Source organism: Cetorhinus maximus, chromosome 3 (genome assembly GCF_964194155.1).
Source record: "Cetorhinus maximus chromosome 3, sCetMax3.hap1.1, whole genome shotgun sequence".
Taxonomy (NCBI): domain Eukaryota; kingdom Metazoa; phylum Chordata; class Chondrichthyes; order Lamniformes; family Cetorhinidae; genus Cetorhinus; species Cetorhinus maximus.
The window spans coordinates 179,096,824-179,123,485 of NC_135881.1; the positions used below are offsets into that span (position 1 = coordinate 179,096,824).

At 39.6% G+C, this 26,662-nt stretch overlaps 1 protein-coding gene across 1 annotated transcript in view; it reads right to left on the minus strand.

Moving 5' to 3' along the window:
• The window catches only part of stt3b (STT3 oligosaccharyltransferase complex catalytic subunit B), a 101,982-nt gene that overhangs the window by 54,506 nt on the left and 20,814 nt on the right, over nt 1-26,662 (minus strand). Inside the window, 1 exon segment of the mRNA XM_078539342.1 lies at nt 12,595-12,703. Coding sequence (XP_078395468.1) covers nt 12,595-12,703 — 109 coding nt within the window.

Here is a 26,662-nt window from a genome sequence, read left to right on the forward strand (position 1 = left end):
AACTAAATATCTCTAACCTACAGATTTGATTTTTTTTTAAACTGCTTCAAACATTTAAAAGTAAGCCTGGTGCTTTTTAAAAAATATTACAGCACAACTCCTAAAGGCATTGTGAAACTGAATCCATAATAAGGACACAAACATAGTAAAACATCAAAAGGAGCTTCACAGGAGTATTCAGACAGAATGACACTGAGCCACGGGATTTTAGGTCGGAAGACCAAAAGCTTGGCCAATGAGGTAGTTTTAAGGAGCATTGAAAAAAAGGGTGGTACGGCAGGGGTTTGGGAAGGAATTCCAGGTTTAGGTAGTTGAAGGAATAGTTGCCTATAGTGCGGGCAAAGGAAAGTGGATGGAATTCATAATTTTGTGGAATTAATTGAATCAGGGGAATCTAAATTACCGACTTTGAGATGCCCAACACAATTTGGGCCGTGGCCATCGTTGACAATAGCACTGACCAGTTATAGTGAAATGTGGTTCAACTTGTGTGAAAAACCCATCTCCCCAACCTCCATCCCCATGACTGCTTAACCTGAAACACACACACTGGGGCTTGAGGTCAACATATGCTTCAAACAGTATCCTTAAAATTCTAAACATCATTTCAGAAGCCTCCACAAACAGATTAGTGCATCGGCAAAGTAGCATGCTGGTTTGTGACTGATGTAATAACTGATATCTTCATGCTAATCTCTCCAAACTACTCGCCCTCCTAAATTTTAACAAGATTCCTTGTATACATTTCAGCAGTGGCTCATTATGACATTTTGAAGGCAACAGATGTAACGAATTTGCATCAACTCCAAAGCCTATGTAGGCTTTCTGTATGCCATTTCATTCTAACAGCTCCATATACAGGAAGCACTTCACTGATACCCAGTATTTTGGAAGCAATTCTGAGGACAGAATTAATCTACACGTGGAGAGGCAGGGATTAATCAAGGACAGTCAGCATGGTTTTGTTAATGGGAGGTCATGTCTGACCAATTTAATTGAATTTTTCGAAAAAGTGACCAGGTGTGTAGATGAGGGCAATGCATTTGACGTAGTCTACTTGGACTTCAGCAAGGCTTTTGATAAGGCCCCGCATGGGAGACTGATAACAACGGTAAGAGCCCATGGGATCCAAGGTAATTTGGCAAATTGGACCCAGAATTGGCTGAGTGGCAGGAAGCAGAGGGTGATGGTCGAGGGGTGTTTTTGTAACTGGATGCCTGTGTCCAGTGGGGTTCCACAGGGATTGGTGTTGGGTCCCTTGCTGTTTGTGGTATATATAAACGATTTAGACTTGAATGTAGGAGGGTTGATCAGAAAATTCATGGATGACACGAAAATTGTTGGGGTAGTAAATAGTGAGGAGGATAGCCTTAGATTACAGGAGGATATAGATGGGCTGGTCAGATGGGCTGATCAGTGGCAAACAGAATTTAATCCGGATAAGTGATACACTGGGGCAGGACAAACAAGGCATGGGAATACACGATGAATGGTAGGACCCTGGGAAGTACCAAGGATCAGGGGGACCTTGGTGTGCATGTCCACCAGTCCCTTAAGGTAGCGGGGCAGGTAGATAAGGTGGTTACGAAGGCATATGGGATACTTGCCTTTATTAGCCGAGGCACAGAATATAAGAGCAGGGAGGTTATGCTGGAACTGTATAAAATGCTGGTTAGGCCACAGCTACAGCATTGCGTGCAGCTCTGGAATTCGCATTATAGGAAGGATGTGATTGCACTAGAGAGAGTGCAGAGGAGGTTTACCAGGCTGTTGCCTGGGCTCGAGAGTTTTAATTATGGAGGAGAGATTGGATAGACTGAGGTTATTTTCCCTGGAGCAGAGGAGATTGAGGGGGGGCATGATTGAGGTGTATAAAATCATGAGGGGCATAGATAGGGTAGACAGGAAGAAACTTTTCCCCTTGGTGGAGGGATCAATAACCAGGAGGCATAGATTTAAGGTAAGGGGCAGGAGGTTGAGGGGATGGGTGAGGGAGAATTTTTTCACCCAGAGGGTGGTGGGAATCTGGAACTCACTGCCTGAAAGGGTGGTAGAGTCAGAAACCCTCAGAACATTTAAGAAGTATCTGGATGTACACTTGCGATGCCATGGCATACAAGGCTATGGGCCTAGTGCTGGAAACTGGGATTAGAATAGTTTGGTACTTGTTTAACCGGCGCAGGCTTGATGGGCCGAAGGGCTTTTTTTTGTGCTGTAGACCTCTATGACTATGACTCTGAGTACGACTAGCAGTCAGGACAAGCTGATAAAGCTACTGCCAAGTCTGGAATTGACACAAAGGGCCAGTCTTGCAAATATGTACCAGGCTCCTTCTTTCAACCTTTTATAGGCTTTACCATGGTCAAACATGTCTATGCTGGCACATACCAGGCAAAACCATCCCTCTCAGCCTTTTACAATCCTTCTGAATACTTGTATCACTTTTTGGAACGCTTCTTAAAAATGAAGTTTATTTTTAATATCTTGTGAATAAAACTATTTGCACTTTGAAAGATGTTTAAAAAAATCACTAAGGGCGACTTAAATAACATCAAGTCAGACCTTCAACACTTCAAAAAGTAAAATTAAACATGAAGACTATGTAAGTTTTTTTTTAAAGCAATGATTTTCAAACCATTACCTGGTAATTTGCAAATTCTTGCAACATAATCCAGTTAACAGTGATTAGTGATGAGAATGTGTAAATGCAAAATTAGGCTGTTCAAACTTGTTTATCAGTAATAGCACAAGCAAACATTTGAATGAAAGATACAAATTGGCAAGAGTTTCTGGATATGGCAAGTTCCCAACTGCTGTTTTGAAGTTTGTCAAGTAGCAGATGCAAGGATACAACATGAGGCAAACCTAACACAGCACATTGCACCATAGCAACAGGCCAAGGTTGAGTTCACTATCCTCAAGATTTACAGATTCTGACTCAGTCACCATAGGGAAATGCTGAATCAAAGTCAGCTGACATCCGACTGGCGAGCGTTCTTCATTGGACTGTTCACATTCACATGTTGGCAGCCTGCTTCAGAACAGCAGCAGAGACTTGGAAACAAGTTGCTTTATCATTTAGGCATTTAGTGAGTGGGGAAGTAATAAATCTTCTTAAAATTTACTGAAACTCATTTATTAGGTTCTCAAAACTTAGATTTGCATTTTATGCAGTTATTATACATGAGTATACACACATGATTAGAAGGCCATTGTATAATCAGGGATACATCCATACAGAAATTAATATGCCTATGGTATATTTAAGGGTACAATGAACACATTTGAGGGCTGCATTCGCTGCTCCCAATGCGATTTCCTCTTCATTGGAGAGGCCAAACGCAGACTGGGTGACCGCTTTGCGGAACACCTTTGGTCTGTCCGCAAGCATGACCCAAGCCTCCCTGTCGCTTGCCATTTCAACACACCACCCTGCTCTCATGCCCATCCTTGGCCTGCTGCAATGTTCCAGTGAAGCTCAACGCAAACTGGAGGAACAGCACCTCAACTTCTGACTAGGTACTTTACAGCCTTTCTGACTGAATATTGAATTCAGCAACTTTAGATCATGAACTCGCTCCTCCATCCCCACCCCCTTTCCGATCCCCCTTTTCCAATAATTTATATATATTTTTCTTTTCCTACCTATTCCCATTATTTTTAAATGTATTTCCATCCTGTGTTTTATCTCTACCTTTTAGCCTATTTCGATCCCTTCCCCCCCACCCCACCCCCTCTAGGGCTATCTGTCCCTTGCTCGTCCTGCTTTCTACCCTTAATGTCACCATTAGCACATTTCTTAGCTAATATCACCACCCACAACACCTCTTTGTCCTTTTGTCTATGACATCTTTTGGCAATCTCCACCTATTACTGGCCCTTTATCCAGTTCTACCTGTCCCCACCCCCCCCTTAAACCTGCTTATATTTCACCTCTTTTCTATTTTTCCTTAGCTCTGGTGAAGAGTCATATGGACTCGAAACGTTAACTGTATCCCTCTCTGCAGATGCTGTCAGACCTGCTGAGTTTTTCCAGGTATTTTTGTTTTGGATTTCCAGCATCCGCAGTTTTTTTGCTTTTATCTCATTTTTCTATACATAGTTTATGAAGCCACTGCTCAAGATTCAATTAGCCATGTAACATTTTAATTTTCTATTATACTGGCATGTCTGAATATACTGCTAACTCCAGTAGACAGCTGTTAATGTAACAAACATCAAGCTCCTCATTTGCAAGTGATTTGATAAAATATGAATGACAGTTCTTAAGCCCAATTTACTTCCCAGCTCAAGATACCTGTTGCTTCCAGCACTGGCCTGTATTGAATACGGGCTGGTTTGGTAACAAATGATAGCAGTGCATGAGCAGGATTTGTGCTTTCACAGTTGTTCCTTGATCCCAAATTCTACTTTAAAGCAATTCACGTATTACATAGAATATATTGCACAGAAACAGGCCATTCAACAGTCCATGGAGGTTGTATGTTCCACTCGAGCCTCCTGCCATCCTTCCTCTTCTAACTCTCATCAGCATAGTCCTCTATCCCTTCTCCCTTTCCACTTTATCCTTTAAATGCATGAAACTATTTCCCTCAACTAATCAATGTGATAAAGCATTCTACATTCTCACCACTCTCTTCCTTCTCAATTCCTTATTAGCTTTCTTGGTGACTACCTTATATTTATGGCCGCCAGTTTCACTCTCCCCCAAAGTGGGAATATGTCTACTTTCATAATTTTTAAGATCTCTAATAGATCATCCCTCAGCCTTCTCTTTCCAAGAAAACAAAGAAGCCCCACCTTGTTCATTCCTTTCTGAGAAGTATACCTTCATTTGTGGTATCTTACTTATAAATCATTTTTGCATCCTCTCCAATGGCTCGATATCATTTTTATAATGTGGCAATCAAAACCATACTCAGTACTCCCAAGGAGGCTTAACATATGAGGAACGTTTGAGGACTCTGGGTCTATACTCGATGGAGTTTAGAAGGATGAGGGGGGATCTGATTGAAACTTACAGAATACTGAAAGGCCTGGATAGCGTAGAGTGGACGTGGGGAAGACGTTTCCATTAGTAGGAGAGACTAGGACCCGAGGGCACAGCCTCAGAGTAAAGGGAAGACCTTTTTAGAACAGAGATGAGGAGAAACTTCTTTAGCCAGAGAGTGGTGAATCTATGGAATTCATTGCCACAGAAGGCTGTGGAGGCCAGGTCATTGAGTGTATTTAAGACTGAGATAGATAGGTTCTTGATTGGTAAGGGGATCAAAGGTTACGGGGAGGAGGCGGGAGAATGGGGTTGAGAAACTTATCAGCCATGACTGAATGGCAGAGCAGACTCGATGGGCCAAATGGCCTAATTTCTGCTCCTATGTCTTATGGTCTTATGATCTAAAGAGGGTTCGATACATGTTTAGCAGAACTTCTCTATTTTTCATTTCTAAATGTCTAGGAATAAGCCCAAGTGATTGGTTTGCTTTTTTAATAACCTTATTAACTAGCATCACTACTTTAGTGATCTGTATATTTGTACTCCCAGATTCCTTTGCTCCTCTAACTCATTTAATTATTTTCCAAGTGATATGTAAACTTATTTTTCTTACCAAAAAGTAATATCTCACATGTGTTGAAATTTATTTACTAATTAAAATGAATTTTCTGAGTAGGCTTATAAGTCAAGTCATTGCACTTTTGGGACTCTGACTGCAGTGTTACTGCAGGTCTATATAGGTTCACTTTTATAGCAACGTTCAGCATGGTCTGTAGCCAGACTAAAAATAATAAGAGTGGGTTTTGAAACACTTAGTGGTACTTGAACTTCTACACCACAAATGAAAATTGTCAAATTGCTTGGAGATGAAGAAAAGTCTTAGGGGAGATGTTATTTCTGCAAAATACTCCCCTGACAATAAATTGTTTTCACTTTTAAAAAAAAAAAATTTCTATTGGGTGGTCATCAGGTCAGGTCTCCTTTGCTGCTCGGTTCCCTCAATTAGTGTCGCATTGTGAACATCATAGCTGAAACATTTGAACACCTATCAGAGAGCTACTCTAAAAACCTTATGTCTTCAGGAAACCATGATGTACAGTGGGGCAATTGCATTCTAAGCATGTCATTTTAGTTTCCTGGGTTGAGTGACCCTGGGGCAAATTTCAAGTCAGTATGGCAACTTCCCCTGTTTAGCAGGCGATCTTCCAATACTCCCATTTTTGATTGAGAATGATTTTGAAGGCAGCACCTACTGATACTGCAACTGTAGGGGAGCACTTCCCTCACATGTGCTGCAAAGGGGAGCTTCTAACTCCTGACATCATTATGATGAAATCACTGCCTTCAATGCACAAATGCAAATAAGGCTTTCAATCGGTGTCAGGAGTCAGTGCATTTTGATTGGAGCGAGACATAGCTCAAGAACCTTAGGTCAACAAGAAAATTGATACTTAAGGGATTTCTGGTAAAACCATGATTTACTTTTATTAAAAGTGTAATTACTTTGAACAAAATTAGTCTGCTAAGATCAATTACAACATATTTCTCTAAATACCGTAAGCGAGAAGTGTGAGGGGGGAAGTTTAAAAATAGCATTTAAAAGGCAGACAAGTGGTTTAAAATCCCAGGGTCTTTGCTTTCTCCTAAAGTTTAGAAACTTAAAACCTTAAGGTACACAGTTAATTCAAGCTCTAGCTTATTCTTTTCATTTGTCAACTTCAGGATGTCCTGTATTTATGGCCTTTAGCCTAGGTATGTCAGTGAAAATTAATTGGTTCCCACACTGCACCATAGACTAAAACCTCAGCACTAAGCAGACGTTTCCACTCGGATCTGTCTCTGGTTCACAGGAATCAGATGGAAGTGTTAGCATTTAACTGAAATTTAAAATTCAGTTATGTACTTCACATTACATTACTGAGGATAAAGTGCAGATTGCAACCGAGTGACATTACTCCATATTGTGCATGTGTCCACTCTGCTAATTATCAGAGGACAAAGGTGAATCTAGGAAAAGCAATGAGCAATATTGTTTGACTTCTGTCATTCGGTGTGCTCTTATTCTTGTGTTCTTTTGCTAACAATTTATTTTTTGTGTTCTCACTGGCACATATGCATTCACACGATTACTATTTCTGCTAGATCCTTGAACTTTAACCTTTATTTCTTTGAGATAAATCTTCCGTCTCCTTTCTTCAAAACCATTTACTGCTCCTTCTGTATTTTCTGAAATATGGTTGCCTGTTCAATTAGTCTTCCTTACTTTTCATTTTTAAAAACAAGGCCACATTCTTTTCTCCACTCTTTCTCTGCTTCCCTTGTATACATCAAGAATTTACACACAATTGCTATTTTTTAAAGCACTCATTTCCCTACTTGTGCTTAACTACTACTTTAGTCAATTCTGCTCAATCTGCCATCTGCAATTCCAAATACTCATTCCTCAGCCTCGCACACTTTAGGTTCAATTCTTGAACACTTCATCTTTATATTTGAATTCATTCTTGGAATATGGACATCGCAGGCAAGGCTGGCATTTATTGTTCAACTCTAATTCAGAGAGGAGTTAAGAGTTAGCCAGTATGGAACTGGAATCACATCGGCCAGACTGGGTGAGGGCAGCACCTTTCCTTCCCTAAAAGATATTGGTGAAATTAAAGAGCTTCATTGTCACTTCTATGGAAACCAGCATTTCTTCTCCCCAGATTTTGTTTTAAAACCAAATTCAAAGTCTCAATCAGCCATGATGCGATTTGAAAATAGGTTCTCTGGATTACTAGCCCAGTAACAAATAATCAATAGACAATTTCCAAAGCACTTTACGTAAGAGACGTGTTGCATGAGAAAACCTGGCATTAATTCCACACATAGCAAGAACATTGACCATTTCTCAAGTGTCCGTTGTTGAGAAAGGCCAGCAAACCAGAAAACTCCATTCTCCTTTGCCTAAACAGGCAAATGAGACCTGTTTTTAACAGCTACTTTTCTCGATCTATATTAATCACCGAGACTTCTGTGTACAGGGCACATTTTCCAAATTTGCAGATGACACAAACTTGGAAGTATTTTGACCTATGAGGAGGATAGTGACAGCCTTCAAGGAGGCTCTTAGAATGGGTAGACACATGACAGATTAAATTTAATGCAGAGAAGAGTGACTGCTATTCCCACTCTCCATAGCCCAGCTATTTCTTTTCTCTTTAGGTGCTTATCCAATTCCATTTTGAAAGACACAACTGAAATCCACCTCCACCACACTCAGACAGTGCATTACAGATGCTAACCTCTTGCAGCACAAAGTTTTTCTTCATGTTGTTGCTTCTTTTGACATTTACCTTAAATCCGTATTCTCTGGTTCTTGACCCCTCCATTTGAGCCATTTGACCATTTCCTCCTACCTACTCTGTCTAGACCCCCATGATTTCAAACACCTCTATCAAATCTCCTCTCAACAGAGAACAAGATCAGCTTCTCCATTATCCCTGTAACTGAAGCCTATAGTTCCTGGAATCATTCTCTCAAACATTTTATGCAACCTTTCTAATATCTTCACTTCCTTCCCCACAGGTCTCTGTTCTTGTACCTCTTTAGAATTGTACCTTTTAGATCATATTGCCTCTCCTCGTTCTTCCTAACAAAATGCATCACTTGTTTCATCTGCCACATGTGCTCCCATTCCACCAGCTTATGTCCTCTGGATATCTCTCACTACTCTCCTCACGGTTCACTATACTTCCAAATTTTGTGTCATTTGTAAATTTTAAAAGTGCCCTGTACACCGAAGTCCAAGTCATTATCATATAGCAAGAAAAGCAGTAGTCCTGGTACCGACCACTGGGGAACACCACTTTTTCCAATCTGAAAAACAAGCTTTCAGCACTATTCTCTGTGGCAGCACAGAGTGTGATGGGACCTGAGTGCAATGAGGTGCAAGTGTTAACTTGGGAATTTGGTGCGGGTGGGAATTCAGTGCAGAGGGAGGAGGTGGTACAGCCTTGTATATCTTTTGTTCAGTCTCCAGAAGCTGCTGAGCATTCAAGGCTTTAATTAGGCGGTTGTTTGATGAATTAAGACTTTATCCCTCTAAACATGTGCAGTAGTTCAAACCTGTATGGGGAGATACAGGTGTTGCATTAAACTTATAGCTTATCTAGTTAAATTACTATAACTACAGAGAACAGTTAAGTGATATTTCTAAACTTGAAAACTATTTTGTTAAATTAAACACAATAAAGGTGGTAGGGCAGGTGATGTGTTGCAGCTGTAGCATGTGGTTGCTGGTGGACATCAGTGTGATCCACAGCAGCCACATCTGCACTAGTGGCTGCAGCTTGAGGAACTTTGACTCAGAGTTGATGATCTAGAGTCCAAGCTTTGTACACTGATGCATCAGCAAAGGGGAAGTTAACTGGACACTTTCTTCCAAGAGGCAATCACACCCCTTAGGCCAGGTACTTCAGATTTGCCTCATTGTCTGGGACAAGAGGGTGTGACTACAAGGGGATCTAGATGGTAGCAATGGAGGACCCTCAGCCCCTGCAATTGTCCAATAGGTTCAAGGAATGTGCATCTTGTGTAGATGAGAGCAGGGACTACAGGGAGGTTGTACAAACTGACCACGGCACCGTGGGCGCGGGGGGCGGCGCGGGGTGGAGTAAGAAGGAATGTGGCTGTTATTAGGGACAGTATAGTTAGAGGGATTCGATACTGTTCTCTGTGTTAGTCCCAAAGGCTGTGTTCCCCGCCAAGATTAAGGCCATCTCCTCAGGGCTGGAGAGGAAGGATCCAATTGTCATGATCCATGTGGGTACCAATGACATAGATAAGACAAAGGAGGTTCTGATGAGGGAGAATGAGCAACTAGGAACTGGATTAAAAAGCAGAACCAAAAAAGTAATAATCTCTGGATTACTACCTGACCATAAGCAAATTGGCACAGGGTAAATAAGATTAGAGAGTTGAATGCATCGCTCAAAGATTGGTTTGGGAGAAATGGGTTTTGATTCATAGGGCAGTGGCACCAGTACTGGGGAAAGAGGGAGCTGTCTCCAAAAACTAACGTTATTCCAAATTTTGGACTTTTGTGCAATAACTGCAAGCATTCTGCACGGGCCTAACACTTGCCTGCTGGTGCTTCATGAACATAAAAATAAACCTTGTCCTGGTTTGCAATTTTAAGTACAGCTGCTTTATTGATGATGCAGCAAGGGTGTGGGTTTGGAGTAGGAAATGCGCTTATAATTTATAAATCAATTCATATAGACTGGAACTTGGTCACTTAATTTCATATTACTACAAATCTGGGTGCAGAATGGGGCTTCATTCCACAAACACTAACAACGTCCTGACTTACCCATGTTGCCCCGAGATTCTTCCTGCTTCTGGGTCTAGTTCTCTAAGAACATTGCAAACACAAATGTCATAACCTACAGAGGTTGCAATTTGGTGGCATGACAACTCTTAAAGCCCCATGAAATTATCAAGACAGAACACGTGAAAAATAAAAAATAAAATTGAAGAGCAGAGAAAGAAGGGTGGAGGGGAAAGTGAAATCACTTGTGCAAGACGGAACGAAGAAAATTAGAGCATGAAGGAAATATGGATACATTGGAGAATTTTGTCAACTGATTTGACACACAATCACATCACTGGGGAAACAGAATGAAGAGTTAAATCACAGTCTCGGTCGCTCTCACTGCTCCTCTGAGATTCTCAGTGCTGTTCACCAGGCAAGGACAAAGCGTCTCATCACCTTGTCCTACCCTTGCCACTCCTTCCAGAGTCTCCCTCCGTGCGCTGTGTCCAAACGCCAACTACTGTCGCTGCCTTGTGAGTGGACAAGCTTGAGCTGTCCTCTTCAACCAAAACCTGTGCGAACACAGAGACCCCGACTCTGATTCACTCTGCATCCCTTGATGGACTAGGCATCTTAGCTATTACCTGTCACGATTCAAGAGTTTGATTGGTTTATTATTACATCTCTGGATATTTTTGGTGGACCTCTTGAAACCTTCTCGAGAATCCGTTTTAGAACACAGCACCACCAAGCTTAAGGGGGCTTTTGAAGTATGATATATGAATAGATATGCCCCTGTATAACTGCATTGCAAAAGTCATCTATTAATTTAGCAACTGAAACTTGGATTTGTTCACAAAATTCTTAATCAAATGTCCTCACAAGGATGAAAGTGGAAACCCTAAGTGCCCTCCCATTGTCAACCGCTGGTGTTTGAAATGTCATTTCTGATGGTGAATAATTTTCATAGAAAAGCACAGTATTTTGAATGCAAAGCATTTACTCTTAGGCTCTTTTCTTCTCTCCCAATGTTTCATTTAGTGTTAAGTCAATGCCAAACAACTGTTCAAAATTTATTTTGACAGGGGACGAAAAAGTGAACTTGTACCTGGTGTTCACTTGGAACCATTGAAACTTCAAAGTCTTTTGTGCTCTTTCACTGTTCAAATTCGTTCTGTTGTTCACCATTACATTTCTTGCAGTTTGGGTTTCTAATAGTTTAGAACTTGGTTAGTATTGGGTTACAGTCCCCTTTTTGCAGGAAATGAATCAAAACACTCTGACTTAGAAGCAACTCTTATGGATATATAGATAAGAGGACTTAGAAAATGTTAATACTATCTGTTACGATTCTTTATAAACCCTGAATGAAGACTGAAGAATGGAATAGTGGTCAATAGAATGGAAAGGTAATTTTCTCAATATAATTTTCTCCTAATTTTTGCATCCTAGTGGATAATGGATGAAAACTCTGGTGCGAATGGAAATCTTAATTATGTGAAAGCTGGGCCACTGATTCTTATACAAAGGATGAAAGGAAGCAATGAATAAGAAAATGAGCCCATTGTTTCCACTTGGCCTATTGAGTGTTTTAGTGCAGCACTGTCCCACTATTATGGTGGTTAGGAATGGCAAAGATATTAAATGAATGTTCCATACACCATCTGGTCTATGGTGGACTTCACTGAACCAGTTTAATTCCTGGAGAGATTCTAGAAGTGAGTACCTCTCTCCCCAAAGATAAAAGCAAAATTCCACCCAACTTCTCATTCTCTATAGTTTCCTAAACTAAGTGCCGTAAGATTTTTGAGCTTTCATATCTTCATTAATCTTTCCTACCTAGCCACCTGAAAAAAGTTTAAAACTTTGCCTTCAGGCTGCAACTGCACACCTAACTTTGGCTATTGCCCATCTGCCTCAGCGCCACACAGCCTGGGCCATCTCAGAAAAACTTCTGGCCTCTAGTCCTTATGCCCACTGTGCACGGCCTACAAAAATTGCTGCTATGATACCCTTCACTGCAGGCCTGTCAAATGCCATTAAAAATACATTTTAAAAAAACCTACCATCAACAACACCACAGGCAATTTACTAGTTCTCTTCTTAAAATATGTTGATGAAAATTACCTCAAAGCACATTTTCTGCTGGTACTCTTTCCCTCCCCAAACCACCATATACTGCATCTTCATTTGGTGGTACAATTTCACTCGACCCAAAAATGTAACAGCAGTCATAATACAAAATTTTAATTCAATAGCTTACATTGGTTAACATGAATTTTTAAAAGTCTGTATGTAATCTTACCGTTCCTCCGACTATTCTTCCCAGAGGATACCATGCTCTTTCATCAAACCAGTTTAGAAAATCGTAGAACCCATGGGATGCAAGATAATGTGTGGAACGGTAGTTAAACCTGTAAAATACGAAGAAAGCTTACGGTTATTAAACAATTATTTATATATATAATGAGCTAACAATTCTCCAGCATGGTGAGTCAAAGTCACAGTCTTGAAATGCATATTGTAAGTGGGAGAATGCGAGCAGGAGCAGATACAAATTCTGCAAACATTTATATCAATGGCAACTATATGCAATCTTCATCAATGAGACTACAATACACAAACCTCTCTGTATCTATACTAACCACAGACAAAACTCCACGTGTGAAAAGAAGAATAAAATTAAAGGTCAGTTATTTTGCCACTAAATGTGTGTGTATCAGGCTGTAATGTCACTGCTAGGAACTATTATTTTCCCCATTGTCACCCATTAGCAGCATAAAAACATCACTTGTGTGTGTTTCTGGAATTACAGTTGTTCTACGTTAATGTTCTATATTAAAAGGTGTTACACAAGGAAAATGGAGTATAAGAAGATCACTCTTCCCCACATCAATTCCCACCCCACACCTTAATATATAAATGAAAATGATCAGAAAGCTCAAAGTTGCACTGGGTCAGAAAGACAAGACCTGTAGTATAAAGGGCCAAACTATAAAGCCTGAGATATCAAATATCTATTTTTTCCATTTGTTCCATTTCCATATACACAAGTGAATTGTGCCAAAATAGCATGAATTAGAGGTGAAAATGCTATGGCCTAAATATACCCTAATTGGGTATATTTCATTATGAGATGCTAGGTACACTTGAATCACATATAAATAAGCTTCCGCTCTATTAAGAGGCTTCATTTAAATTTATACATTCTCATAATAGCTTGTTTTTCTAGCAGCAGGTGCAGTTGCTTTGTTACCAATGTTCCTTGCATGCTGTGCACTCTCTGGAGATTGAGTGGCAAAGGCAGGGAGCATTAATCAGATGGGGGTGAAGGCTACTACAAGGATAAACTTTCCCAATTGAGATGGTCCTTATATGCTGCCAAATGGGCATGGCGATAGGAACATCCATACACGGACTTTTGAAAGTAACTGAATGCGGAGTTTCTCCTCCCACTGTCCAAATGGATGCATGTGCTTTTCCAAGGAATATACATGCTAAGGGTGCATGTAAATTGTTCTAGAATCTGTTAACTGAATGATGAACAGAAAGTATGTTCTACATACAGGAGTGCAGAGATTGGATTAGGTCTTTTGAATAATGATTTTGAATGTGAACTTATTAGATGGAATTCTGCATTCAACCCCTTCTCAGTTACATCACTTTTCACTATTACAGTATTTATGTTTTTAGTAATCCTAAAGATCCTCTTGCGCTATGGAATATATTTAAGCAGGCAATGAGTGAAGACTTTTAAAAATCATACTGAAGGAGAAACAGCTTGTTCTCATTCACTGTATCACTCACACTGAAAAATTTCTCAAAGTGCAATAATGAGTTTACCAAACCTCGGATTGCCAGCTTCCTTTTTGGCTAATGCATTATTCTATGGAGATTACTTTGACATTTTGAAAGAGGAATCTAAAAGCATTCTTTATAAAGATAGATTTAACAAGATCAGGTGAGAATTGATGAGGTATTCCACACTGGCTACAAAAAGAGAAAGCTAAGCATTTTTTTTGGGATGGTCCCAGGGAACAGGAAAAAAAGCTGTGTTTACAACACCCATGCGTATTATACAAGGCAAAAGAGATGTCATTTTGAAGTGTGCTTCATCTGGCTTAGCCTCTACTCTTCTAATTGGAGCACCAACAGCACAATCGCTTTTTAAAATTCCAGTACCAATTCATGAGTCTTTAACATGCAAATTGAAAGCAAATTCCCAAGAAGAACTTATCAGAAAATCAACGCTCCATGGGGAGCTTTATCCAAAAGGATAAAGCTCCGGCGATGACAACATTTTGCTTCCTGGTGGTAGATAGTTTACTTAATATTTAATGAACAACATTGTATTCAGGGGGAAAATTGTTTTGTTGGGAGGTGATTTTCAACAGCTCCCGCCAGTTTTTCCTGGAGCGTGAGGGGATATTTTGTAGGAAGCTGTTTAACAAGAGCAATATATAGCCACAATTGAGGAATTTCAAACTGAAGGAAAACATAAGCATAACACCCAAGGAAAACATCTTTGCAGAATGAGTCCTTAAACAAGGCGATGGAAAATTGGGAGGTTCCTTGAAACACCAGAGAATTATTTTACCAAGGAGTCAAATTACAGGTACCGGACCCCTTATTCACGCCCCAAAATCCTGAAGGACCTGAAAACCAGCTACATTCGAAGCTGGCGCCCTGGGTAGCAATTTGAATAAAACCCTTTTATTCTTTATTTTTCATACGTTATGTATTGTAAGTGCATGCTAGGCCTACGATCCAAAATCCGTAAAATCTCCAAATCCGGCACACGTCCGGTCCTGAGCTTCCTGGATAAGTGGTCCGGTTCCTGTATGTTAATTTCCTATATGATCAAAGCATTAATGTATTTGATACAAATTATCTGAAAGCTACTCTTTATGATAAAAATGAAGCTTCACTAGATTTGAATGGAAAAGTTTTAAATAAGCTATTAGGTGAATTAAAAAAATACATCACATTGATTCTATAGATGAAGATGATAACAGTTTGTATCCTCCAGAGTTTCTACAAAGTCTAACTCCAATGTACATACCACATTACAAACTCAAGGAAGGAGCACTCAATGTTACTATAAAACTTGAATCCTGACCAAGGATTTTGTAAAGGAACAAGATTGGTAGTTAAGGAAGCTGATTTATTTGAGGATAGAAACATGATAACTGGTGGATTTCAAGGAAACTGTTTTTCCTTGAATGGTATTGAGTCCATCAAATGCAAAGCTGCCTTTTCAACTCAGGAAAAATCTGTTCCTAATTACATTTTCATATTCTATGACTAGAAACAAAAGGCCAGGCTCTTGACAAAATTTGTATAGATATTCCTAGGCCTGTTTTTACACAGGCAGCTTCGTGTAAGCTTTTTCTAGAGAGTAGTTTTGACTCGGTTGCAGTCTTTGGTGAAAGAAAAACCAGAAATCTTGTATTTAAAAGGTACTGTTGTAATAAAGATACTAATTCATTGCAACTTTTTTTTGCAGGTCACTGCTAGTTAATAAATGAAACAAAAAAAAAATCCCAAGACTAGAGTAATCCATTAACATAACAAAAGTTTAAGAAATTAACTAGTTTTACACTATGGAGACCAAGTTGGCAATCAATATAAATAATGCTTACTAAAAGTATACAACAAACAACTTTTATAGTAAAATTACATAGCACCTTTAATGTAATGAAACATCCCAAGGTGCTTCACAGCAGCATTATATAGTATAGCATACCTAAGAATATATTGTTGCATTTATTGCAATCTGGTATATACAGATTGAGTTAACTGAAGGCAGAATCAAAGGTCAGTGGTTTGAACTTTTGATAACATGAAATTAATGACATAAAATAGAGTCATCACCAAACCGTGTCCAGAAGTATTATGTACCAATTCTCATGATGCTGATTTTTCAGTGGCTATGAATTTTTTTCAGAAATATCTTTTGTGCAGGTCTTCAGTTAATGTATATCTATACTTTTGGAGGTTCAGGCATATTTTGAGAGCAGGAATTCGAGTTTTTAAAATTATTTCACAGGATATGGGCATCGCAGGCTAGACCAGCATTTGGTAGGTACACCACATGAACTGCAGTGGTTCAAGAAGGGAGGGAGTTCTAGGATGTTAACCCAGTGACAGTGAAGGAACTGCGATATAGTTCCAAATCAGCATGCTGTGGGGCTTGGAGGGGAGCTTGCAGGTGATGTTTCATACAACTGCTGCCTTTGTCCTTCTAGGTGGTAGAGGTTGCAGGTTTGGAAGGTGCTATCAAAGGAACTGTTGAGGGCTGCTGCAGTGCACCTTATAGATGGTACACATTGTTGGCGGTAGAGGGAGTGAATGTTTAGAATGTTTAGGTAGGCAACTTTTGCCTGCAAGGATTATCTTCCAGAAAATTAGGCAGTAATGACCTACCATCTTGTTGATTTAAAATTTCTTGGCTACAGTTGTAGAGTTGATGTTCAAAGAAAATCAACAAATTTCAGGATATCAGCAAAAAAAACCAAATTAATCCACGTTAAGGTTTAAAATACTGATTGAAAGGACCTAAAAGGAAACTTTACCTGTGTGCTATGACATGCTGCCAAGACAAAATGCTTCTCTTAGCTCTAGCACCAAATACAAGAACTTTATAGAGACTCTGCCGATGCTGCCAGACCTGCTGAGTTTTTCCAGGTATTTCTGTTTCTGTTTTTGTTTTGGATTTCCAGCATCCGCAGTTTTTTGTTTTTATTTTTGTTTTTATCCTTAAATCTGTCTCTGCTGCCGCTTCCTATCACTCTTCACCAACCCACCCCACCCTCAACCAATACCAGACATCTCAATTCACTGTCACTTCTCCATCTCTCCTACTGCCATCTCAAAAATCATCTCTTTCATCTTGTGTCTCCTCAACTCCCTTCCACCCAAATCTTACTCACTCATCTTTCAGATGAGATATTAGACTGAGGCCCCGCCTGTCTGCTCAGGTGGACATAAGATCCCATGGCACTATTTTGAAGAGTTGAATTGTCCATGGTGTCCTGCTCATTATTTATCAAACAACATCACAAAAAAGTCCACTCATTATCACATTGCTGTTTGTGGAAGTCAGCTGCCAAATGACTGCACTTCAAAAATACTTCATTAGCCTGTAAAGCACTTTTGGACTTTGTTGGTCATGAAGGGCATTATATAAATGCAAATCTTTCTATTGCCTTTCTTGGTACTCATGCCTACCAACTGTTAACGGCCTTTTTTCTTCTGCTTTACAAAATGTGCCCTTCACTTTTCTTCTGACCTCCAACCATGGCCCAATCTTTAACCGCCCTTTTCACTCCAAGATGCATTATCACCTCCTAACTCTGTGTCCCTCTCTCCGAGGACTCCTTATTCAATTCTTTTCAGTCCAGTGTCAGCCTTGCTTGTCCTGTAAGAGCCTGGTCAAGGTCAGAAATAACTGACGTCAGTGCATTATCTCTTATTGCCTCCACAGTCTCCATAACATTTAATTATGTCAAACTACCCTGCTCCATCTCCTTGCATTTGTAGCAGCTCTGTAGGACTCTCCTTGCAAAGTATATCTCTAGCAATAGCTTCTCTTCATGTCCCAGCTATCACATCTGAAATTCCCCAAGGATCAATTCTCCATTCTGTCACTTCCAGATTTATCAACTGCCCCTAAAAGGATGTCATCTGCAGGTGCATGGTAAAGTTCCATAGGCATGGTGCTGATACCCAACTCAATCTCTCTACTTCACCACACTGTATCCTATTACATACTTGTCTGACATTAAGTGAAAATGTTAAAATTTCCTTCAACTAAAGATTATGGCGATAGAAGCAATCATTCAGCACTCAACAACGTTCGACTTACTGGCCGCTAAATCTATCCCATTAAAGCTGAATCAAGCCATGCAAAACCTTGGATGAATTTTAAAATCCACATGCTACCCATCACCAAAACAGATCAGCTCCACTTCCATTATCTTTGGACTAAATTTTTCAAATGTTCCCTTTCTTGTTTCCCATCATCCATAACTTGCAACTGCAGCCACTCCTATATCATTCCATACCAAATTCCAGTAAGGGCTTACACCGGCTCTTATCCCCCATTATGCTGTTTAAAATCCACAACCTCATCTTCAAAACCCTCCATTATGTTACCTGTATACCTCTGCAACTTATTCCTGCCTCAAGTCATCTTCTACATTCATTTGTCCAACTCGTGCCCTTTTTTCACTGCCGCAACAGCCCTTTGCACCACTATTGGTATCAGGCTTCAAGCTCGTTCCAGAGCTCTCACTGAAACATCTACACCTCTCATTTCTTTCCACCTTTTAAATTCTTCAGAAAAACATTTTTTTAAACCAAGTTTCTTTTTTCCTTTTCTTCCAACTATGGCTTGGTATCATTTTGCTTTCTACAAAGTGTCTTCGAATCTTTTGTGATATGATCAAGAAAATACTACCTGAAAGACTGGTGGAATCAAATTACATAGGAAATTTTAAAGGCAATTGGACATGCGTTTGTTGAGAACTATGTAATTTGCAGATAGTGGTACCTGCCCTCCTATAAGGCTCAGAGACATGGATTATGTACAAAATGCATCTCAAAACTCTGGAGAAGTGCCACCAGTGTTGCCTCCGCAAGATCCTGCAAATCCACTGGCATGGTAGGCACATCAATGTCAGTGTTCTCACTCAGGCCAACATCCCCAGCATCAAACCATGACCATGCTCGATCAGCTCCGCTGGGTGGGCCACACCAGCCGCATGCCTGACACACGACTTCAGAAACAAACCTTTTACTTGGAGCTTCGATACAGCAAGCGAGCCCCAGGAGGGCAGAGGAAACACTTCAAGGACACCTGCAAAGCCTCATTGAAGATGACATCTGGGAATCCCTGGCCCAAGGCCACCCAAAGTGAAGGGAAAGCATCCGGGAAGGAGTTGAACACCTTGAGTCTCATCACCAAGGGCTAGCTGAAGCGAAAGAAGCGCGTGCCAACTCGGACACGCGACCCACCTGTTCCCCCTACCACCGTCTGCCCCAGCGATGACAGAAACTGTAGGTTGCGCATTGGGCTCTTCAGTCACCTTAGAACTCATTTTAAGTGTGTAAGCAAGTCATCCGTGACCCCGAGGGGCAGCCTAAGAAGAATGATAATTTGCAGAGTTTTAGGGAGAAAACTGGGGGTGCAGGAGTAAATTAATTAGCCAGCAAAGAGATAATGGGTTGAATGGTCCCCTTCTGTACTGTAAGATTCTTTAATTTTATCAATATATTTTGCAATATAGACACTATATGAATACATTTTGCTATTGAATTAAGAATTTAAGAAAACTATATTCATCAGCGTCATGCAATTTTAATTTTGCAGTTGACAATTTAAAATAACCACGATACCTCAAGTTAAGCATTACCGAGGCACTGGGCACACCAGTTTTAAAATCAGTAACTAATTTTCAAATACTACGTCAACTACAAGTACAATTGGTTCCACCACATGAAAAAATGTTAATTAAGCAGTGCAAAAGTTCTAGCAAAGATACTGCTGAAATACCTTGAAACAAGGTGTTTAAAAATGGCCAGTAATTTAAAAAATACACAACAAAGTTTCTAAAATGCTAACCATATACAGTATGTGCTATAAATGACCCTGTGTTTTATGAAGGAGTTTTATTCTTTACTTTGGGCTTAAGGCCTTTAACAATAAAAATGATAAAATACTTACTTATATTTCATGAAAAGGTGTTAAAATAAAAATGCACCATAGTGTTTAAAATGCATATTGAGAAACCCTAATGTTTATACGACAGATTCCAAAATGACAGTCCCGGCAATATTTAAGAAACCGTGCCAAAAACTGCAAGTTTTATAAAAGGCACTACTGAAGGAAAAGTGTTAAACATGGATTCTCAAGACTTGGTAGAACACAGCAACTACAGCTATAGAGCTCATTTTAAAATTATAGCCCCAACAAAATTTACAAATGGCCCATCAACCTCCATTCACTTTATCAAGTTTCCATATTATGAAAGAGGGAAGGGGAAGGTTGTGACAGGGGAACAAAACACATGAGAGAGAAAAAGAGTAGAAACAGGAATGAAAAAAAATCTACATGTGAAAAAGCACAAGGAAGGAAAGAAGGGCAGGGAAAGAGTAAGCAGACATTTACAAAGGTAGAACAAAAGGTTGAGGGGAGCAGAGTAAAAGAAAGAGGGGAGGGGAGGGACTGAAGAAAGAAGGGTGGAACACACACACACACACACACACACACACAAACAGATCATAAGAGTGATGAGGGCACTGAGTGGCTTTCCCCATGCTGCGTTAACTCAATGTTATGGCAATTACGCAGCTCTTCCTTGAGACATTTCCCTGCCTGGTTGGTGCTTTAACTACAAAGCTGAAAAAAAAAAATTTTTATTAAGAGCTCCCATCTCACTGAGGTGGCTTCAGGCCAATCCACATCCAACAACCTGCTCTGAAAACTGCTCATATTTTGACAGCTGTTACAAATTCCATCACTGCAGCTAAACAGTCCATAACATTCTAAATAAAAAAGTCAAACTGCCCTATCGCCCAATGTTAATAGATCCTTTAAAAAAATCCCAGGATCCAGATCCAAAAATGAATCAGTTCTTCCTTGGGCCATACCCTGTGTATCAAGTTTTGTTGAATTCCGCCCATTAGTTTTTGTGATAGTGGGGCGAAATCATTACCTCTGCCCAGTGAGATTGCCAGGCTCAGTTGATGGCTTAGAATATAAAGCGATTTGTGCTTACACTTGTCATCTGAATTCTGAAAATCTCTTACCCCACCTCCCACATCAGTTGGTGGGAAATTTAATGTCCAGTGTAATTGTCGCTACAGTATTAAGGTTAAATTTTCTTACAAAAAAATGCCACTATATTTAAAGACAAAGTTCCTTCAAAAATCAACCGATGGCTACTACAGTATGAGCAAAAACAATTTCAATACGTCAGAACTCTAAACCTTCTCTGTAACAGGAAGCTACCAAATCTGATTTCAAGTCCAGAGCATCATAAACTCATGGTTTGAGCTAATTCAAGGCCGTCTGTATAGTGTAGGATTTTTCATTACCAATACGATACTGTACTATATATCTACTTCCTGAAACCTGTATATGCAAACTTCTTTATTGGCATACTAAACAAAATGCAAGTGAACAATGCAAGAGCATAATGTAGAAAAATGAGGCTATGCACAGTAGGCCAATGCCATTTCCTATTTACAGATACTGCATCCAGTCATGCAAACTAGACTTCTTTATCTAAGCTAGGTTTATGTTGATGATTCCCACCTTCCATGCCTGAAGGGGATAAATAAGTTTTGATTATGCAGCATTCCCTTAAACTTCCTAAAATCTGTAAAGCATATACAATAGGAGCTCAGAAATGTGACTTTATCACATACCATTATGAAAAAGTTATAATTATTGAAGTTACATTACTTACTAGGAAATACATTGAGATGTTTAAATGCAATATTTCATATATTATCACTATTCTAATAGCTGCCTAGCAAACAAAGATATAGATGAATCAAAGATATCATGCAACACATTTTTCAAAGATCCAGAAACAGTTAAACTAATGTTGACATTTTAAATGTCCAGGTTAAATTCTGGTGTTATAAAAAATGTTAAAGCAAGAAACACTTTGATCCCAAACCTCAAGTGCTACATATTCACCACAACATCACACAAAGCTTTTAATTGTATATATGATACAAACTACAACCAACATATGCAACCTATGACAATACTGGAGGAGACACTGATATTCTATTTCAATTGGAAAATTGTGAATACATTCACATTTCTGATTTTGTTACAAGACAACAGAGTCCACTTTCTCAGATGTCACTTTAAGAAATTTAGACTGAAGTGCTTTCCAAATGTTAAATAAACTTGTTTTTACATAGCATTCAATTTCCTAAAGCACACCACCACACATAATGGTTTGCTTTTTGAAATAGTTATTGTTGCTATGTAGAGAGACCTGGCAGTCATTCTGCACACACAGCAAGATCTCACAAACAAGGAGATTAATGAGCAATTAACCTATTGTGGATCAACATCTCAAATTTTCAGTTGTACTTCCTCTTTAGAGAAAATACAGAACACGAGGAAGATATTAAAGAGTATCAGTACAATTGCAAACATGGCATTATAAAATAATTTATTTTTCTAAATTAGGTGCAAGTTCATCCCTTTTTCCAAACCAGCCTCCCTGAGGTGTCATTAGCGCTCATGAGAATACACAAGTATCTGTTTGGCTCAGTGGAGTACCTTATGCTTAACTGCAGAGGGTTATGGGTCATGTCCTACTCCAGGGCCTGAGCACAAAGTTCAGGCTGCCACAACACTGCAGTACTATTGGACAGCTACATTGCTCAATGCGACATTAAACCATTTCCCTATACAAAGAAGAGTAGGGGGTTTTCCTAGTGTCCTTGCCAATGTTCAGCCCTCAGTCAGCATCGTCCAAATTCATTAACTGGCTATTTAGAGCACTTTGTTCAGTATAAATTGGTTGCCACCTTTGGTTGCAAAACAAAATTAACTACACTTCACAAATAATTAAACGAGCATTGAAGCATTGTGGAATGCCCCAAGGATGTGAATAATACCATATAAATACAAGTGCATTGGTTCTTCCATGCTCTGTTGGAGCTACTTTTGGAGAGAATTCCAAGGTGAGGTCTTCGAAGTTGGAGACCAAAACGTCTGGGGGATTGGTTACGGCCACATGTGTCATTTATGGTGCAGTGTGCTATAGTCGACCACAGTTTGCCTGCAAATTCACATATACCTCATATCAACCCTGAATGTTACAGTATAAGATAGATATTGTAAATTGTTTTATCTTTTGATCTTGTACAGTATAGTTTTTTTTTGTTCAAAACCCATGGAACCTTGTGGTTTTATTCTCTTAGAAAGTGTCTTGAATCTCAAACTTTGCTTACTTCAAACAAAACATTATTGGTCCTTAACCGGATCTTACCAAAAACAAGGCGGTCTGATCTATGCTCATTATACACATAAGCAACACTGTAAAGGAACACCTTTCCGCACTTTCCTTCAGCTGCCAGATTTCCTGATTTGGGAACCCCACCTGAAAAACTGGTTAAATCTGATGTAACTTGGCCTCATTGTAATACTTAAATGGCCAACCCACCTCCTGCATGTAGGGTTGCCAACTGTAATTAAATGTATTCCAGGAGGTTTCATCACATAACTTGCCCCACACTCCAGCCATTAGTCAGCCAACGCATCCATCCCTGTGATGTACTACCTTCCTACACCAATTGTAAAGCAAAAAGACTTTTTACGCAATTGGATGAGACTTGACTGTCAGCCAAACAGCCTTTTCTTTCCCATGTTCAATATTTTTATATCTGGTAAAGAGAAATGTTTTAAAAAAAACGACAAAAAACCCATCTGTTTTAACATTCCTGTGATTTTTCTCCACGGTTGCACAGAACTGTGTCCTGGAGATTGATCTTCAATTCCTGGAGACCCCAGGTCAATCGCAGGTAGGGCAGCCAACCCTACCTGCAAGTGGACTAATAGCCAGGACCACCACCATCCCATCTCCATTAAAACTGCAGGGAGCTGACTGGAGGAAGGTTTGACATTTTAAAAAAATCCCATCTGACCCAATCCACCCATGGAGTATTGTGTCCAATTCTGGGCACCACACTTTAGGAAGGATGTAAAGGCTTTAGACAGGGTGCAGAAAAAAATTACAAGAATCGTTCCAGAGATGAGGCACTTCAGTTATGAGGGTAGATTGGAGAAGCTGGGGCCGTTCACCTTAGAGAACAAAGTTGAAAGCACATTTGATTGTGGTGTTCAAAATCACATGGGATAGGTAGAAACAACTGTGTTGGCAGAGGGCACCAATTTTAAGGAGATTGGTGAAAAAGCAACTGGAACATGAAAAAAAAAATTTTACGCAGCAAGTGGTTTGGATCTGGCATACATTGCCTGGGTGTTGAGCAGACAGATTCAATTATGCCTTTTGAAAGGAACTGGATAAGCACTTGAAGAGAAAGAAATCGCTAGGCTACAAGGAAAAAGATGGGGAGTGGAAGTAGTAGAGTTGCTCTTGCAGAGAGTCAGCACAGACACAAAGGCTTGAATGGCCTCCTCCTGTGCTAGAACCATTCTATTATTCGAGGTTTTTTGGCTGAAATTCACCCCAATATCAGAGTTGTATGGAATTAGGGTTCACATACATACCAGATAAAACACAATGCAAGTGTTTCCAGGGTATAATCAACCTAGAGAACCCCAAAAGTTAGGAGGAATATGCTAGATATGAATCTAATTATAAAGGAAAGATATCGTAATTAGAAAATAAAATAAACTTGCATCATTTCTGCCTGTGCTATGATGCCTTGTAACCTTTTGCAATAAATAGAAAATACATATATGGTTCAGTTAGTTGGGAACAAACTGGATATAACCCAATGGATTTCAAGTGTGACAAAATTTTCCTTGGATTTTCAATGTGATTAAATATGATGCAGAGGACTGTGATGTGACTGACGATTGTGAAATAAGCATAGTAGTATAAGATAGGTATTGTAAAACCTAGCAAGATATTGTGCCCTATTAAGTTTGGCAGAGTAACTGATACCAGGTTCAGCCTCTAGAGAAAAAAAGTCAATTCAAACAATTGTCTGAGATACGCATTAGCTTATATAACTTCTGTTTTGTTGAAGAGTCAAACAGACTCGAAACGTTAACTGTGTTCCTCTCCGCAGATGCTGCCAGGCCTGCTGAGTTTTTCCAGGTATTTTTGATTTAGCTTATATAACTTATTGACTTCAAAGGCTACTTTATCTTCAAGTATTTATACATTTCTACTTTCAAGCATCTCTTGATCTTACTGCCCGTCTATCCAGCAATATCCTGCAGCTGGTGGGCAATGAATTTAATGAAATAACCAAAACAGTCGAAGTGCTATGAGGAGTCATAGGTGAGCCTGGACAGCAGTGAATAGCACTATCTTACAGAATGGAAGGCATTATTTATTTCTATCAAGAGTTGATACTGCTTTGGCAATGCCAAATCATATCACTTGGCTGTCATGACTAGGACTTTTTTTCCGGCTTGAATCCAAAGCCCTAAGCTCTCTAATAGAGCTTGCCCGATAGCTCAATGCAAGACAGTCATAGTTTGGTGTCTGATAATATTTTTTATTATAGGTCCAATTTGAAGTGCTAACAAAAAAGTTAAGTTCGACTGGGTCTCCTTTCTCCACCACTTATTATCGTTTCCATTACAAATCCTAGGTCATGTTTGATTTATATGTTGTTCATAGGACTTAGGAGTAGGCCATTCAGCCCTTTGAATCTGTTCCACCATTCAATAAGATCATGGCTGATCTGGCTGTGGTCTCAACTCCACTTTGCCATCTGCCCCCCCATAACCCTTAACTCCCTTGTCTAACAAAAATCTGTCTAAGACTAACTCTGCCTGGATAAATTCAATGACCCAGCCTCCACTGCTTTCTGGGGAAGAGAATTCCAGAAACTAACAACCGTTTGAGAGAAAAAATTTCTCATCTCCATCTTAAATGGTAGACCTCTTATTCTTAAACTGTGTCCCCTGGTTCTAGTTTCTCCCACAGTGGAAACATCCTCCTGGTATCTACCCTATCAATTCCCCTCAGGATCTTATATGTTTCAATAAGATAACCTCCCACTCTTCTAAGCTCCAACGGGTATAGGCACAACCTGTTCAACCTTTCTTCATAAGATACACCCTTTATTCCAGGAATGAATTGAGTGAACTGCTTTGAATGCAATTATATTTTTTTCAAATAAGGAGACCAAAGCTATACTCAGTTTTCCAGATTGGTCTCACCAAGGCCAAATACAGATGCAGTAAAACTTCCCTACTTTTATAATCCCATTCCTCTTGTAATAAATGCCAACATTCCATATGACTTCCCAATCACTTGCTGTACCTGCATACTAACTTGTTGTGACTCATGTACCAGGACACCCAGATGCCTCTGTACCACAGTTCTGCAATATTTCTCTATTTAAATAGTATACTGCCTTTCTCCTTTTCCTGCCAACTAGCCACCTGTTTTTATACATAATGATGTTTGTGTAATAACTGATTGGGCTAAAAATCAGAACATTTTTTTTTAATTACTGGGGTGGGGTTGTGCAAATTATGTAAAATTATTGCTAATATTCTAAGCCAATTTAATGAACATGAAGAAAACTACACAAATCTAATGCAGTCATTACCCAGTGTAGACAGATTTTTACTGGATCTTCTCCAAAAGTCATAACACAAATTTGCTGTTTTCACTTAAGATACGTCTTGC